Here is an 18,944-nt window from a genome sequence, read left to right as displayed (position 1 = left end):
GCCCCGAACCACCAATGTTCATTGCATTGTTAGGTGAGGAAAGTAACAGCATTCCCTTACAGGGGCTTCAACTTTGGCTATAAGCAAAACAGACCAAAAAGAAGTGGCCCTCTGTTCTTATAAGGGTTTACGTTTACACCTTGAGTGTAACCATTAGCGGGTCTTCAACAGACTGGCAAAGCCATGCTTTAACTATGTATGCAGTTATCTTATTGTGGTTGAATTCACAAGCAGCACAAATAAAGCAGGTTTGCCAGTAATGGAAGGAGGTGATATTGCAGAACCACTCTCAAAAATCTAGTTTCCTCTTTTTGCCAGGCGATCATGGTCAGGCATCAAGCAGGGAATTCCAAAGGAGAGAGAGAGAGAGAGACGCACCCAGGCCATATTTTAACAGCTGTTTTCAGAGAGACACTGACAGAGGTCTGGGAGTCACTTGGCTGCTCACCCTGCTAGCTCCAGATGGTACATAACCCAGGGAAGCCAAGGGAAATGGAGATTCAGGATAAATAATTAAACTTTGTTTTTAAAAAGAAAAGCATCCAACCAGAAAAAAAAATTACGAGATAACTTGAAATTTGTTGTAGACCCCGGGGATCTTAAAGACAGCACTGTAAAATAAAATGAAAAGCCTTCCCATTTCAGTGGTTCCCACCCCTAAAGCTGGTTTTGAGCTTGTTTCCTGGGAATGAATTTTTTTCATTTTATACATGTCAGTTGAAGCTCTCCCATGCTCTGAGCAGAGCTTGGCTGCTTGAGAATGATGAAGAATAAAGCTTTCAGCATGCTGCCCCAACAATAAACCCAAACACAACAAAGCACATCGCCCAGCGGAACCAAAGTGACATCTCCACAGCTCACAACTGGAGTACGGCTTGCGCCCATGACCTTCTGACTGAGAAGCAAGTGTGATGACACTGACATTTGGAACACCTCGGGTGGGATTTCTGGAGGCTGATGGGGGTGGGTGGCAGTGTTATTTCACACCACTGGCTGGCATGCCACTTCACTGGCACTATCCCACCTGCAATTTCTTTTCGGGAAGGTAGCCAATTGAGGGAATTAAGTGGCCTACTAAGAAATTTCCAGTCGGCACAGCAGTTGAAATGCAGCAGCCTCCTAACAATTACTTGGTTGGGGGGGGAGGGGCGGTGTGTGTGTGTATGTGGCGGCTGGGGTGGGCGCACTTTATCCAACTAGGGAACACGAACACCCCTCCCTCACCACTGGCACCATCATGGCTGTCAGCCACATCCCTACTGTCAATCCTAGCACTAGTAAAGCTGTTTCTACTCTGCCCCAAACGTCGGATATAATCAATTGCAGTAGGAGTGACCGAAGTAATTTCAAAATAGAAGTTGGTGCGGCAAGGCGGGGGGGGGGGCGCGGGGATAGAGAAGGCTTTGAATTCATCAGTCTGGGATGTACTTGAATCCAGGTTTCTAATGGACAATGGGTTGACCCACTGCATCACCTGTTCTTCCAAGCCAATTTGTCAAATGTGTTTCTGGTTGGAGGTACTGTATGGGAGTTGATATTCAGAGAATCGCTCCTTAGATCTACTCTTGATATTATACTTTAACCTACCATAGGACCCTCTCTAAAAGTACACCTTGTACTGGATGGTTGAAGATTTAAAAATTACAACTGCAGATATTGGCTTATGTTTCAACAGTTCCTCAATGTTTTGAGGTTGCATTATGGGAAGTTAAGAGTAACATTGCGGTTCTGAAATTGCCAAGTTAGCTTCAGATCATGAGGCATTAACAAAAAAATGGGAAAGTTCAACAAAAAAAAGAGAAACTGCCCTTTCTGAACCAAGTCTGGGGTTACAGTAGTTCCAATGTCCAAAGCATTACAATTTACAGATTAAGACTTCTCTTTTTGTGCTCAACATACTGGTTAAAACAAGGCAAAGAAATGGAGCTACAGTGCAACATCTACTCCTGGTCACCTTCGTAGAATAATTACTTCTCTATGTTGGTCACTTTTCACAGTATCAAGTGACTTACAATTGAAGGCCACAGAAAATTTGCACAAAGCAGCCACCTATCTACTCCATATTATAGCCATTTCACGGAGTTGCTTTCTGCTTCATTGTATTCAAGCTTGATGCTACGGTCAAGTCTCAAGAGTAGAAGTGAACCAGAGCTGCAGCGCAGTTGAGCACCGAAATGTTCGTCATCAGAAGTTAGCTGAATATATTTCAGGTATAATGTTAAGCACACTATATAGTTTAACATAACTAAGGCAACATTTTATCGACATTAAAACTGATCAGCTTTATACATTACCATAAAGTACTAGGACAACAGAACGGTTTAGTGCAACCTCTTAATACGATCAAGCAAGCCTATGTCCATCATTGGAGAATCCTAGGCTGCTTGGGTGGATACCATGGACACATGGACGCCACACGCAAACCTTCAATTAATTAATGTGCAAATACCTTCAAGTGCTGATCTTAACAGCTACCACTGTTGATTTAAGAATACAAAGATGCAGCAATGGTGGCTACAAACAATCCTCCCCAAACCTCCAAGTCCAGAATATTCATACAGCCCAAACAAACAAATAAAGCTAGAATGGATTTAGTGAAGTGGAGTGTTGGGTCTCACATGATATGTCTAGGTTTCACTGTCTTTAGTTTAGCCACTTCTGACTTAGAGAATTAGGGATGTTTTCTTAAAGTTGGTTCCAGATTTGTTTTCTCAATGTCCCGCTAGATGTTAGCACAACTAACGAATGGGGGGGGATGGTGCATGAGGTTACAGTGTCCAACAGTTAGGGAGAACATGGGTGAGCTTGATGGCCTTGCATACTTAATATGTACATTATTTTAATTTCCTTTTAAATGTTCTCTCCTGAAGCTGCTAGTACTCCACAGATAAGATCATACGAAATAGGAACAGGAGTAGACCATTCAGCCCCTCAAGCCTGGTCCACCATTCAGTAAGATCATGGCTGATCTTCTTGTGTTTCGATTTCCATATTCCCGGCTAACCCCGACAACCTTTGATTCCCCTGCCTAACAAGAATCTATCTACCTCGGCCTTAAAAATATTCAATGACCCCGTCTCCACCACATTCTGAGGCAGAGAATTCCATGGATGATGCTCATCCACAGGCATTTACCTATAGCTTGTAGAATTTTTTTACATATGCATGCAACCCTATTTTCAGAATTTCTACACACTATTTACAGAAGAGGGTATTCATGTGAACATAATTAATGAACTGCCCCTTACAAAGTAGCCACTGTAACATTCAGAAAGGCAAATCTATGAGGCAACTCAATGTACTCTCACCCAAACCTCTGCGGCCAGGTGCTTTGTGTGTCCACTTGATAGCATCAGGTTTCGCTGTCTGCCAGGATAGCTGATTGTGCTATTGTGGTCCACCATTCCCATTCCAGGAAAATCATGGGATAAGTGTATGCAGTTTCCCATCGTTGTGAGAGGGACAGGTTCTGTGCCAACATTGTACAAACAGGAAAAATAGCCTCATGCCGGCAGTCCATTACCTGAACCTTTTAACACATTCTCTGCGTTCTCCACAATGCTGTGGTGTGTCGTACCTGAGCTGCCCGGCACTTCCGCTGGAGTATTGGCTGGAGCGTGCGCACCAGGAGGGATATGAATGGTTGAGAAATTTGATGGTGGATGATCACCGGGAGGCACCTGTATGTTGGAGAGGTCTTGAGTTGGCATGGATTCAGGCGGCTTATCGGAGATTGACGAATGTGGGAGTGAACCATCACCTTTACTCTCATTATCTGCAAACAGATATTGCATTTGGTTATGTGATATTTCAACTTAAAAGAGCTTTTGAGTTGTCAAAAAATGTTAGATGCAGTGAATCCAACAGTTGGTCTGAGATTCCTGGGTTAGAGAAAGAACAAATTAGCCAAGACTTCTAGCTCCCATCTAGACACAGGGACATTCAATCCCTCAAGCTTGTTGCAATCATATTTAATTATAATGCAGTAATCTGCATCACAACTTATCATGTTTGTGCCATATACCTTAATAACCTGTGTGTGAAGTGGTGCTTTGGGATATCACCCTGAACTGCCTAGCCCTAATTTTAAGGTTATGCTCTCTGTTTCTGAGCCCATCCCAGTAAACACATACCTGCTGGAAAGTGTGCGGAACTCAGGAGCAGGTTTGACTGCAAAGTTTCCCAGAGTTCAATAGTCTGAATAGGAGTTCTAAAGAAGGGTTGTCGACCTGAAATATTAACTGTTTCGCTCTCCACAGATACTGCCAGATCTGAGTATTTCCAGCATTTTTCTGCTTTTATTTCAGGTTTCCAGCATTTGCAGTACTTTGCTTTCGACTCGCTCCCGGCAAAACTTCTGTTCTTATGCGTAGCTACGGGAAAGCAGCAAGTAGTGATGATCAGTGACAAAGTTGCAACAGCATGGAAGTGCAACTGGGTCACTATGACATGCTTCCATCAGCTTGCTTTGTCATGAGATCCCACTGCTAACAGAAGTGCAGGAGCATGGAAATCAAAGCTCTCGGACTGCCGCTGTCACAACAATGTGTTGGACCAAGGACTATTAATTGTTAGTTTCATCAGCTGGTGTAATGCCTTGGATTGTTTTTAAAAAAGAAAAGAAACAGCTAGAACTACAAAGACATTATTTTAAAATGGCTGCAGAAGTCACCTACAAATTGGTCAAGGTTCTAGCCGCATCTGAATGTGGAATACTAGGGGGACAGGTCTAGGCAGTTTGCCTGATGGGCTTCAGGCCCACCTTGCCTGAACTTTCTGCAAAACATAAGGACAATAGGGTACAGGCTTGCTGAGTCCAGGAAGCTGCCAGGAACAAAGAAGGACCAACAAAACTTATTATGCAAGAAGGGTGCTAAGGATCCCCTATTTGTTTCAAGGGCATCTTGATATCTTTGATAATGGGAGATTGAAGATCCTTTGTTAATATGGTTGGCCCTCCATTGTGTGCTAATAGCGGCTGTCACATGACTGAAACCCCACATGTGTAAAGCAATGATTATAAGCTCTGTGTATGTTACAGCAGACCCAGAGGGAGTCTGCAGAATGGACCAGTAACATTACCTCTCTCTCCCTGCAATTTCCAGACCCTGTTACATTTTGGATTACATCACAGAGATAGAGAATTTCAATTGAAAGAAACTTCATGTGTCATAATATCCATTTTGGAAAGAGACGGATTACAGTTTAAAAGACTGTCCAGAAAATAACCAGCTTACAGCCGCCGCAACCCCACCGGAATTTCAAGACCACCAAAGGAACATAAAAATGTATTTTCTGCTCTTATGGGCTTGAACTCTTATCAATTCCACCTCCTCCACCCTGTAACTTGCTCTGTTTTGCATGCTGGCGTGCATGCGCATGTGCATGTCATGGGATTTGGCACATGTTTTTTTATCTTTTTAATAAGTCTCTCACTTCTACCTGAGTGGGTTTTTAAACAATAAAACTAACTCCATACGCGTTAACTCAAGAGAACTGGCTGGCTTATTTCTTCATATAGCTTTGCACACAGTCAAGTATGCAAAAAATCTCAACTTTTCAAAAATTCAAAATCTGTTATAGCCAACCTCAGGGACGGAAAAGAGAGGAGTTTATTCACCCCTCCGTACTTGGTCATAATACCAATACTAAAGACAAAATCGGTTTCATAACTGAATTCTCCAGTGACGCAACAAAAAAAAAAGGCACGAACAATCGAAAATAAAATCAAAATAAACATTGGAGATGCACAGAAGATGATAGAGAAAGGTTAATATTCCAGATGTAATTTATTCAGTAGATACTGACCACCTTAGTTGTTTTTCATTTCCATTTCTTTCTTTCTCTATGGGCAATGCAGTTCTTATTTTATCCAGCAGAACATTTAAAAAAAAAAACATTTTACATCTACATATGAAGCTTAAATCTATGAATCCATTAGTTTGTATAAGTTTCAAGTTGTTGATGCAGATCTTGAGGAACATTGATCAAAAAGCAACTCATGCTAATACTTGTAATTCCCTTGCTCCTCCAGATAAACTGATTAGGCAATGTAACATGTGTCTTCTGGCACCTAGTTTTAGCACTAAGCACTTGTAACTTGTTGAGTTAAAACAATCAAACTAAATTAACAAAATTGGGATAAATCAGGCACAGCCCCAATTCATGTCAGCTGTAAAACCAAGAACAAAGTTTAAAGGAAACTTACAAACTTTAAACCAAAATGTGATTAAAGGGGTCCATAAAACACCCCAGTCCCCGCGGTGCCCACCGAGCACGGAAGGCCTCGAGAGTGCCAGCAGACACCGCGTGCTCCCTTTCCAAAGACATCTGGCCACGAACGTAGCCACGGAAGAGGGACAAACCATCGGGCGGGACTCCCCCGTCAATCGCCCGCTGCCTGGAAGTTGTAGTAGAGGTCAGATGCAGCTTAAACAAGACACAGCTGACTCGGCAGCAACAACACATCATATGCCCAACATGAGGGTGGCACCTGTGATGATCTGGAATGTATTGCTTGAAAGGGGTGATGAAAGCACATTCAACATTAAGTTTCAAAAGGGAATTGGACATATACCCTGAAAATATTTTTTTTCCCCAGGTTTTTTCCATTACCCTGGAAGATGAGGTGATTGAGTCTAATTTGATAGCACTTTAAAAGAGTTGGCACAGGAATGATGGGCCATATGGCTTCCTTCTGTTTGTATGATTCTGTGGTCCATCTGTCTGGATTGCACCAGCAAGTGTGTTTGAAGGTTATAGGCTTCTGTGAGCCCTCCTAACCACAGGATTCTTGCAGAAGTATTACTCAAAAGTTGTCAGGTTTCAGCAGCGGTTGGTCTAAAGGTTCTACCAAAAAAGTTCCCAATGAGTAAACAAAGCACTTGGAATATATGCTAATGAGTGAGGTTATACAGCACCGCTTTTACTCTGCTTCAATACAGACTTTTCTCCCATTCCATTCTACTTACTCATTAGTTTCCTCCATTTGCTAATGGAAAATGAATGAGACTTGCAGGGTATGCCTTCAAACAATGGAGTTCTTGTGAAGGCCGTGAAAGTCCAAGAGAATTAGAAAGTTTCTCTCAAACATCTTCTGAAGCTGGCTTATTCGCATCTGATGTCTGGCGTTGCATTAGACAAAATGTTGCAGCTGACTTTTTTTTTTAGAAAAAGCTCACAATTTAAACAATATATCAAAGTCAATAACTCATGTATTGAAGCATCAGCGAAGGCTTCGAAGAACATCTTAACTAGCTCAACAGAACATCAATAAATGTTGCCAATCACCATTCATTACTGCAATAAACAGTGTTCAACAATGCAAAAGTCATTCCAACAATAATTGTGAAGGAGGAAGATAGATATGTATTTGTATAGGGCCTTTCATGATTTGAATGTCTCAAAGCATTTTACAGCCAATGAGTATTTTGGAAAAGTGGTCACCGTTGTAACATATGAATGTGGCAGCCAATTTTGAGCAGAGGAAGGTCCCACAAACAGCAATGTGAAAATGACTAAATGATCTGTTTTACTGAAGTTGGTTGAAAGATAAATATTGGATAGGACACCAAGGAGAATTTCCTGCTCTTCCTCAAAATAGTACTCCCAGTTCTTTTGCACCCAGTTAAGTGGATTGATATTGGTTAAACATCTCACCTGAAAATCAGTAACTCAAAGTACAGCATTCCATTGATAGTGCACTGGGGACTGGAATATCAATCTGGATTGTGTGCTCAATTATCTGAGACTGAATTCACAAGTTTCTGGCAAAAAGGTGAGGGTGCTGTCATGAAAACAAAAAAACTGCGGATGCTGGAAATCCAAAACAAAAACAGAATTACCTGGCTGTCATGTTGTGTGGTTGGGGTCTTGACAATTCACTGGGGCTTCTCTGTTCTCCCAATGTAAGCTGCTTGAAACTATAGTTTCTTAAAACCATTACTCTTTACTTACAGCTACCATATACGTATTGGAGTCTCTGGACAAGATTGGAACTTCTACTCCTTCCAGATCTCTTATTTCTCAGTCATGTGATCTGTAATTATTACATCAGTATCACGAGGCTTCTGCTGTTAACCCTTTACCCTACAGGTGCTATCCATTGATCCACAGCTGACACTTATAGTTTCTTCTCCTAAAAGGCAAATTTATGCTTTAAATTATATCAGTCACAGGGAATGCAACAGTTGTCCACTTCTGAAGCCTTGTTGCTGCATTAAACACTTGTAAGTCAGCTGCAGCAAAGGTCAGGTGCACAGAAAGGTTCCCTACTGCTACAACACACCTTAAACCCAACCTCAGAAATGTACCCAGCCGTTAATATTTCCCACTCCCATACCTTTACAGCCTCTTTGTGTGCGATTGAACATAAGAAATAAGACGAGCAGGCCATTCGACTCTTCCAGCCTGCTCTGCCATTCAACAAGATCATGGCTGAGCTGATTGTGTCCTTAACAACATTTTCCTGCCTGTCTCCCATAACCCTTGACTCCTTTGTCAAACAAATGCCAATTCAGTGCCAATTACAGATGAATTGCACGCAGTTCCATACTGTGGATCAAGTCCAACAGGAACTATTTCACCTTGGGGCCCGTGCAAGAGTGAGGGCAGAAAGAAACTTTTATTAAACAGAACTGAGCTGCATTCAATCCTAATTCCCAGATGTTAAAGGACCCCAGTGTGTTAACCCACTGGGTTGCAATGCATCAAAAATAAAGACTTAAAAATATGATCTGTTTAAACATATTGCTGGAGGATTTATGCGGAGTAAGCGATTTTAGTGTTTTGTTTTTAGATTGGAAGCGTTTGTTTGAGTAAAAAACATTTTTAAAAAAATGTGATATCTTGCAATGTATCATCTGTGGCTCAGTGGGAAGCACCCTTGCCTGGAGTCAGTAGGTTCAACTTCCAACAGTGCCTTCAACCCTTAATCCAGACTGACATGTCCTGTGCTACAATGAAGGGCCACAGAAAATTACGGTGCAGAAAGAGGCCATTCAGCCCATCATGTCTGTGCCAGCCAAAAAGAAAAGAAAAAGAAACTAGACGCTCATTTTAATCCCACTTTCCAGCACCTGGTCTTAGCCTTGCAGGTTATAGCACTTCAGGTGCAGATCCAGGTAACTTTTAAATGAGTTGAGCATTTCAGCCTCAACCACCAACTTAGACAGTGAATTCTAGATGCCCACCACCCTCTGGGTGAAAAAGCTTTTCTTCATGCCCCCTCTAATCCTTTTATGAATCACCTCAAATCTATGCCCGCAGGTAAATGGCCCCTCAGCTAAGGGAAACAAGTCTCTCCTGTCTACCCTATCTAGGCCCCTCATAATTTTGTACACCTCAATTAGCCTCCTCTGTCCTAAGGAAAACAACCCTAGCCCATCCAATCTCTCCTCATAGCTGCAATTTTCAAGCCCTGGCAGCATTCTCGTAAATCTCCTCTGCACTCTCTCCACAGCAATTATGTCCTTCCTGTAATGTGGTGACCAGAACTGTACACAAAATTCCAGCTGTGGTCTAACCAGCATTTTATACAGGTTCAACATTACATCCCTGCTTTTTGTATCCAACATGTCACCCAATAAAGGAAAGCATTCCATATGTTTTCAAGGCCACCTTGTCCACCTCTCACTTTTCCAGATTGAAATCCATTTGCCCCTTCTCCGCCCACTCAATAAAAATATTAATATAATTCTGGAGACAACAGCAATCCTCTTCACTATCACCGACACAGCCAATTTTTGTGTCATCTGCAAATTTCCCAGTCATGCCTCCTACATCATTAACATATACAACAAACAGCAAGGACCCCAACACAGCCCTGTGGAACACCACTGGAAACTGTTTTCCATTTGCAAAAATGTCCATCAACTATTACACTTTGTTTCCTGTCACTGAGCCAATTTTGGATCCAACTTGCCACCTTCCACTGTATCTCATGAGATCTCACTTTCCTGACCAATCTACCATGTGGGACCTTTTCAAATGCCTTACTGAAATCCATGTAGACAACATCCACTACACTACCCTCATCAATCCTCCTTTGTTACTTCTTCAAAATAGTCCATCAAGTTAGTAAGACATGACCGTCCCCCAACAAAACCATGTTGACCATCCCTGATCAATCCATGCCTTTCTAAGTGACATTTATCCTGTCTCTCAGAATTGTTTCCAATAATTTGCCCACCACTGAAGTCAGACTGACCGGCATATAATTTTCTGGCCTATCCCCTGCACCCTTTTTAAATAATGGTACAATATTCGCAGACCTTCAGTCCTCTGGGACTTGGCCTGTATCTAGTCACGATTGGAAAATAGCATCTGCTATTTCTTCCCACGCTTCCTTCAACAGCCTGGGATACAATCCATCTGGCCCTGGTGATTTATCCACCTTCAAGGACACCAGTCCCTCCAGTACTTTCTCTGTCACTAAGCTTATTATATCTAATATTTCACACTCCTCCTCTTTAACTAGAATATCTGCATCATCCCTCTCCTTGGTGAAGAGAGAGACAAAGTACTCATTGAGAACACTGCCCACATCTTCTGCATCAATCCGCAAGTTACCATGTACATACCTGATAGGTCCTACCTTTTCCCTGGTTATTCTCTTGCTCTTAATGTACTGGTAAAACATCTTAGGATTTTCTTTGATTTTACCTGCCAATATTTCTTCATATTCACTCTTTGCTTTCTTAATTTCCACTTTTACTTCACTCCTGTACTTCTTATATTCCTCTACGCTTTCTACAGTATTAAGTTTCTTGTGTCTGTCATAAGCTTTCTTTTTCTGCTTTACCTTGGCCTGTATGCTTCTGGGTAACCAGGGGACTCTAGATTTGGCAGTATCACCCTTTTTCTTTGTGGGGACATGTCTACACTGTGTCTGTAGAATCTTGCCTTTGAATTCCTCCCACTGATTTGACAGGAATGCTGCACGATTGAAGGTGTCATTTTCCAGATGAAATATGAAACTGAGGCTCTGACTGCTCTCTAAGGTGGGTGTAAAAGATCTTGTGGCACTATTTTGAAGAACAGGCGAATTCTCCCCTGGTGTTCTAGCCAACAATTATCCGTTAAGCAACAAGTTATGTGGTCATTGTTATATTAGTATTTGTGGGAGCTTGCTGTGCGCAAAATGCCTATTGCATTTCTGATATTACCACGGTGACTACATTAGCTGTAAAAATGCTGCGATACATTCCAAGGTTGTGAAAGGCACTACACAAATACAAGCCTTTCTTTATTCAAATGCCCCAAGTTACTTGTCATATTAACACAATTTAGCAAAGCTTATGACACTGGGGATTCTGTTTAGAGAGTTTCCAATGCAGCTCAATGAAGGAGTTTTTTTTTGAGGTGTTCCAATAATATTTTCACATGCTTAAACATTTTTGAGCTTCAGCACAGCAATGATTGCAGTACGCCTTTGCAAGCCACCCCAATTGAAGAGTTGGGACTTCCCCCCACCCCCAACCTCCTCATCAGACGCTGGTATAACACTGGACATGTACAAATTTTTACAAGATGTGCAGTACACCAATTAAGCACCATCAAAGAAAGGATAAGCTCTGAACAAACTGAACTACAGACATCAAAGCACTGCAACAGCTGGAAATCTGAAATAAAACCAGAAAATTCTGCAAACGCTCAGCAGGCTGGGCAACATCTTGGGAGTGGACATTTGAGGTCAGTGGGTCAGTACTGACAAAAGATCAACTGAGTGCAGCCTCAATGGAGTGCTTAGAGTTTGGTGAGTAGAGGGAGTTAGGTGAGACGGGGTGGGAGGTGTTCCTTTGCTTATTCTAACTTTTTCACCCTATAGGAATTGGTTCTTGCTCTGCTATGGGGGAAGAAGCTAGCTACTTAGCGAGTATCTGGTAACTATCTGGTTATGGTCTATTCTATTCCTAAGGTTTAAAATAGTACAGGAATGTGTGGTAATATTAATAGAATACATAAAGAAAAATAAATAATTGAGTAAAATAATTAAGTAATTAATTAAACACAAGGATGGTAGGACAGGTGATGTGTCATGGCTGCAGCAAGTAGGTGACCCAGGGCAAACAGGTCTGAAGTGTCTGAGCTGGAGCTCCTCAAGCCACAGAGTCATTGAGCTGGAAGCTGAGCTGCGGACAGTGCAACAGATCAGGGAGGGGGAAAGTTACCTGGATGCTTTGTATCAGAAGGCAGTCACACCCCTTAGGATAGGGTCTTCTGATTTGGAAGATGGTCAGGGACAGGAAGGTGAGACTACAGCTGAGGTAGGGAAGGGGACCCAGAGGGCAGAGGTGTCAGCCTCTGGAATTGTCCAACAGGTCTGTGGTTCTTTCAGCTTGTTTGGATGAGAGTGGGAGCTGCAGGATGGATGAGCTGACTGACCATATCAATGTGGTACAGAAAGCCATTCAAGTGGAGGGAGCAAGTAGGAATGTAGTGATAGTAAGGGACAGTATAGTGAGGGGGATTGACACTGTTCTCTGTAGCAAAGAATGACAGTCCAGCCGGCTATGCTGACTGTCTGGTGTCAGGGTTCAGGACTGAGGAACTGAGTGGGAGGGATAGGGTCCAGTTGTCATGGTCCATTTGGTACCAATGACAGACACAGGATGAGGAAGGAAGCTCTGCCTTGTCAGTATGAGGAGCTAGGCACCTAATTAAGCAGAACCTCAAAAGATAATTAATCTTTGGGTTATTACCTGAGCCACGCGTAAATTGGCACAGGGCAAATAAGATTAGAGAAATGAATATATGGCTCAAAGACTGATGTGGGCTGCAATGGGGAGAGGAGCTGACTGGGGAGATGCAGGAGTTGGAGGTCTCCTCCTCCGAGGAGGACGTCGACAGTGATGAGGATGAGGAAGTCCTTGAAAACAAGGATGACGACGATGAGGCCCTCACACTGGCCAGACGAGGCAGACGTGCTTTGGAGGCCCTCATAACTGCTAGATTTTGTGGAGGATGATGATGACATGCAGTGAGGAGAAACTATGGATTCTCACATTGCATCTGTGAATGTTTGACTCCAGTCTGACTTATGGCAGCACACATACCCTTTGTGATAATGCTCCTGTCATTGAGATGCAGTGGAGATGCTAATAGTCACTCGATTGCGGGAGGATGATGACAACATGTAATGAGGCCACTCCACAGATCTTCACATAGCCTCCGCAAATGTCTGACACCTGTCTGGCCGAGGGCAGCTCGGTGGCGCTCTGTGATCAAGGTTGTATCACAAAGATGCAGCCGTTAAACTTTAAAAGCACCTGATCCTTTGTCTGCCTTAAGCACCTGACCTCTTCGGGAGCACAGCAACAGTGGTCACAGGTGATGAAGAGATGGGGGCCAGCCCCACCATAAAGGTGCTGAGAGCACACAGAGGGAATGATGGAACTCTGTGACACCTGCCCACGACATTCTGGTGCAATAATGAGCACCATCGAGGTGCAGGTAGTGAGGCCAGACCATCACTTTGGTCTGAAGGTTACACAATGCACTGGGAGGTGGCCCTGGGCTGAGATACCTGCCTTTATCTTGTGCAGAAAGGTTTCAAGTCTGAGTGATACGAACACTGCTCATCAGAACAAGGAGTCATAGGCAAGGTGATATTCTTGGGAGTTTATTTACAACAGTGAACATTATGCACAAGTGATTAACACATTCCCAGGCTGTGCAACTACATCTTCTTAACGTTCCTAACCCTGCCGCTACATCTTGGTGCTCCCCGGACGTCCACAGTGGAAGTGGGGGCAGCCTACTGACTGCTATGTCTCGTCCATGATGACCTTGGCGAATGTCTTCTGGAGGGCCCCGGCCTGGTTTCGGGGTCCTGCTGTGTGGCAGTGGCACCCTCCTCAGCCTGTGGAGCTGGAGCTTCTGAAGTCACAGGAAGAGGGGATTTGGATGGGCTGGACACTCCCGGAATCATATGGATGGATGACCCCGGGGGTACACCTGTTGACTCTCCTCCCTATGGGTGCCCGATGGCCTCTGGCTGACTCCTTGAGGAGAAGGAATAGCTGGAGTGAGGTCAGGCTGCACTGTGACCCTCTAACGTACACACTGTTGGACGCCAACAATGGCGTCGGCGATGGAGTTTAGCCCGTGGGGCAGTGCAGGAGCGACATCCTGGACCAAGTTGTCCATGGCAGCCGCCATCCTTCCAGTGTTGACCTCGGTGCGCTGACATGCCGGCGTTATCACCTCAGAGTGAAGGTGGACGGACTCCTCCATTGTGCCTTGAAATCTGAAGAGTGCAGTGGACATCCCTTCCTGATGGTCCTGAGCTTGTCTTTGCAGCTCCAACAACTGTGACATGGCCGACACCAGAGGCTCATCACCTGACTCGGACTCAGCAAATGTCTGGCTTCCAGCAGTCCTCCAAGTACCAGGGACCTGGGAAGTCACTGCCGCCGCCTGCTGTGGGATCAGACAGTGCGATGTGCTCACCAGGTTGTGATCCTGAGGCTGCTCTAAAGCTAGGTCCTACTGAGACGTGTGTCTCTGTGCAGTAAAGGGTGTGGGTGAGCGCTGTGACGGAACTTCAAGTAGGATGCCTTCAGAGGTTTCTTTGGGGCTTGATTAGAGGCTCTGGGTCATGGACTCTGTTGGCAGTTTCCCAGAGGTGCCTGCAGAAGCAAGGAGAGATAATTAGTGCTTGGCAGTGACCTGTGAAAGAGGACACGTCACTCACAGTATGACTATGTCGTGGAGGTTGCACTGCTGGATCCTCACTTGGTAGAGCACTGCTGATCTCACCTTCAGCACAGGAATAGTCCAGCTGGATGGCTCTGCCTTCAAAATTCATGAGGAGCTTGATTTCAGGTATTCCTCCACCAGTCTGCGACCTCTCCCTGTTGCTGCCTGCCAGTTTGTCCTGCATGAATATAGATTGAGAGACGGGTAACAGGACCTGCCAGGCCAGATGATAAGAATGCCTGTCATGTATGGGTGCTGAGTGGTCCCATGGGCAGAATGAGGGCAATTAAGGTGTGTGGCAGTGAGTGAGGGCCCTGTGCATGTGTGACGGGTTTGTGAGTGAGAGTCGAGAATGATGAGAAGAGTGACTTACCCTGGCGGAACGAAGGAGATCATTCATCCTCTTGCGGCACTGGGTGGCTGTGCTCTTTTGCAGGACGTTGGTGCTGACAACCACTGCCACCGCCTCCCAAGCCAGATTGGTCATGTTGCTGACCATCCTGCGGCCAGAGAGGGGGTAGGGGACATCATGGCAGGCCTCCACGGTGTCCAAAAGGTGCTGGAGGGACGCATCTTTGAACCTGGGGGCTGCAGTCTTTTTGCTTTTCGGAGCCATGCCTTCCATGCAGCAGTCCTGGGCTGGAAGCACTGAGAGGTGTACGCCTGGCTGCACTTTAAATATGGCGTCCAGCACGATGAAACGGCAAGGTGAAAGTGTGACGGGCGAATTCGAGCCTGCCCGTCATGGAAATGGTGCGTTTCCCAGGAATGCATAACTAATATGGTGGATTTGGGACAATATGGCGTGAGGAGCTGTCATTGCAGCCGTCATTTTACCAGCCTACTACCGTACTTCGTGCGGATCTGGGACAATTCCGTCCAGTATCAGACTTAAAGACAAAACATATAATTGCACAAAGACGGGTGCTAGGTCAGAAGATTGGACAGAATATAAAGAACAGTAAAGAATGGCAAAAAGATTATTAAAGGAGGGAAAAATTAGAGTAGGAGAGAAAGCTAGCTAGAAATATAAAGATGGATACTATGGATTCCTAGATATTTACATAAGTAGTTTATAAAGTGTGCATTGGTCCTATAGAAAGCAAATTTGGGGAATTAATAATGGAAAGTAAGGAAATGGCAGATGAATTGAACAGGTATTTTGCATTGGTCTTCACTATAGAGTATACAAGTAACACCCCAGCAATAGAAATGGCAGATGAATTGAACAGGTATTTTGCATTGGTCTTCACTATAGAGGATACAAGTAACACCCCAGCAATAGAAATGGCAGATTAATTGAACAGGTATTTTGCATTGGTCTTCACTATAGAGGATACAAGTAACACCCCAGCAATAGAAATGGCAGATGAATTGAACAGGTATTTTGCATTGGTCTTCACTATAGAGTATACAAGTAACACCCCAGCAATAGCTGTAAATCAGGAAATGGAAGCAAAGGAGGAACTCAGGAAAATTACAATCACAAGGGAAGTGGTATTGAGCAAATTGTTGCAGCTACGGGCTGACAATTCCCTGGGTCTTAGCGGACTTCATCCTCAGGTTTTAAAAGAAGTGGCTTGTGAGGTAGTTGATGTGTTGGTTTTAATTTTCCAAAATCCCCTAGATTCGGGGAAGGTTCCATTAGATTGGAAATGTAACTCCCTTATTCCAAAACAGATGGAAGCAGAAAGCAGGAAACTACGGGCCAGTGAGTTTAACATCTGTCATTGGGAAACTGTTAGAAGCTATTATGAAAGAAGCTATAGCGAGGGACTTAGAGGCATTCAAAGCAATCACATAGGATCAACATGGGTTTGTGAAAGAGAAATCATATTTAACTAATTTATTGGAGCTCTTTGAAGGAGTCACATGTGGTGTGGGATAAAGGGGAACCGGTGGATGTACTGTACTTAGGTTTCCAGAAGGCATTCGATAAGATGCCATATCAAAGGTTATTGCAGAAAATAAAAGCTCACGATGTAGGGAGTAATATATTGGCATGGACAGAAGATTGGCTAGCTAACAGGAAACAGAAACATAAATGGGTCTTTTTCTGGTTGGCAGGAAGTAATGAGTGGTGTGCCACAGGGATCAGTGCTGAGGCCGTAACTCTAAACAATTTATACAAATGACTTGGATGAAGGGACTGAAGGTATGGTTGCTAAATTTGCTAATGATGAAGGTTAGTAGGAAATTAAGTAGTGAAAAGAACGTAAGGGGGCTACAAAGTGGCGTAGATAGGTTAAGTGAGTGGGCAAAGATCTGGCAAATGGAGTACAATTTGGGAAAATGTGAAATTGTCCATTTTCGCAGGAGGAATAAAACAGAAGCATATTATCTAAATGGTGAGAGATTGCACAGCTGAGATGCAGAGGGATCTTGGTGTCCTAGTGCGTGAATCATAAAAGGCTAGTAAGCAGGTACAGCAAGTAATTAGGAAAGCTAATAGAATGTTATCATTTATTGTGAGGGGAACTGAACACAAAAGTAGGGAGGTTATGCTTCAGTTGTACAGGACACTGGTGAGGCCACATCTGGAGTACTGTGTTCCGTATTGATCTCCTTATTTGAGGAAGGATGTAAATGCGTTAACAGTTCAGAGAATGGGTGGGTTGTCCTGTGAGGAAAGGTTGGACAGGTTAGGCTTGTATCCACTGGAGTTTAGAAGAGTAAGAGGCAACTTGATTGGAACATATAAGATCCTGAGGGGTCTTGACAGGGTGAATGTGGAGAGGATGTTTCCTCTTGTGGGAGAATCTAGAACTAGGGGGTCACTGTTTAAAAATAAGGGGTCACTCATTTAAGACAGAGATGAAAGAGAAATTTTTTTTCTCAGAGGGTTGAGAGTCTTTGGAACTCTCTAACTCAAAAGGCAGTGGAAGCAGGGTCCTTGAATATTTTTAAAGGTAGAGCTAGATAGATTCTTGACTAACAAGGGGGCGAAAGGTTACCGGGGAGGGAGGCGGGAAATGTGGAATTGAGGTTACAATCAGATCAGTCATGATCTTATTGAATGGTGGAACAGGCTCAAGGGACTGAGTAGCCTATCCTGGTCCTAATTCCTATATTCATATGGTCATTCACCTGAAACATTAACTCTTATCTCTCTCCATAGATGCTGCCTGAACCGGAGTGTTTTCCAGCAATTTCTGTTTCATCATTTTCAATTCCAGACACCATTAACTTGCAAGCTCGTAAAGGGGCATCAATTCTGACTGAAAATGGAGACCACATGTTGCATTTCTTGCAGAGACAAAATGCTGTTTTTACAAAAAAAACCTGAGAAAATCTAACATCACCGTAACCTGTGAATCATCTACATATTCATTATGAGCTATGAAAAATGCTAGAGAAAGCTCTTTAATTTCTTGTTTACACTCCTTACCTTATTTAGCTATTTCCTGTCTTTTCATCCCCAATGATTTTAGAAGCATGAAGCCACACATGAAGAGAATGTCTTCTGCTATAATGTACAGGAAGCCAGAAAGTAAGCCTCCAAGATTGTCTCTTGCTATGAGGCGATCGCCCCTATTCGGCATCTTCCTCAGAGACACCACTTAACCTTGGAAGCTCACCATGTGGGCGACAGCCACTTTATTTCACAGCTATGAGTTCTCAATGTATACAATCTAGGGCCTCCTGAAAGCCAAGCAGCTACATTCAGCAGCAGTCTGAGCTGCTGAACTGAGCTGCAACACTGGCCCAATTCGCTTTCTTTTAAATCTATTTTGAACAGGAGGGGCAATTCCTATATTTGCATACGACACCAGTTACGTTCTGGATGGCCGTCATTAGGCCTCATTTATACTGAAGTACCCAAAGTTAATTCTTACCTAGTAATTCGTCTTCCATCCCCATAGGTCCAGACTGGGGGGTTTCGCCATTTTTCAAGCAGTTGTGGATATAGGCTGCCTTCCACTTGGCATATTTCCTGTGTTGAATGTTCTAGCATAGAGGGAAAAACAATGATAAAATCATTCACATCGTAGAGCTATTCGGGAAAATGTAATGGACTGGATTAAAATTAAAATCAATCCCTTAAAGGAACACTATTAGGACTCGTTATTAACAGCTGCTTCGTAAATACGTCCATTTATGCTGCTCCCACAACTGTGAAAGCGATCTTTACCACCACCAGTTACTTCTGTAAAGTCTTCAGGCTAAATACTTGTGACATGATATTCCTCATGCATTGACAGGCCAGAATTAACTCTGCTGCAGGCAATTACTTGATGGCTTAG

General features: G+C 43.6%; 1 protein-coding gene across 2 annotated transcripts in view; it reads right to left on the bottom strand.

Annotated features, from left to right (window-relative positions):
- vta1 (vesicle (multivesicular body) trafficking 1) overlaps positions 1–18,944 on the bottom strand; it is a 195,997-nt gene that overhangs the window by 38,880 nt on the left and 138,173 nt on the right. For both annotated transcript variants that reach the window (XM_041183007.1, XM_041183008.1), the window contains 2 exons: positions 18,537–18,648; positions 3,578–3,775 (listed from right to left, as the gene is read on the bottom strand). In XM_041183007.1, coding sequence (XP_041038941.1) covers positions 3,578–3,775; positions 18,537–18,648 — 310 coding nt within the window. The remainder of the gene's footprint in view (positions 1–3,577; positions 3,776–18,536; positions 18,649–18,944) is intronic.

This window comes from Carcharodon carcharias, chromosome 2, assembly GCF_017639515.1.
Source record: "Carcharodon carcharias isolate sCarCar2 chromosome 2, sCarCar2.pri, whole genome shotgun sequence".
NCBI lineage: Eukaryota > Metazoa > Chordata > Chondrichthyes > Lamniformes > Lamnidae > Carcharodon > Carcharodon carcharias.
Note: the sequence above shows the minus strand (reverse complement) of the source record. Positions and strands in the feature narration are given on the sequence as shown.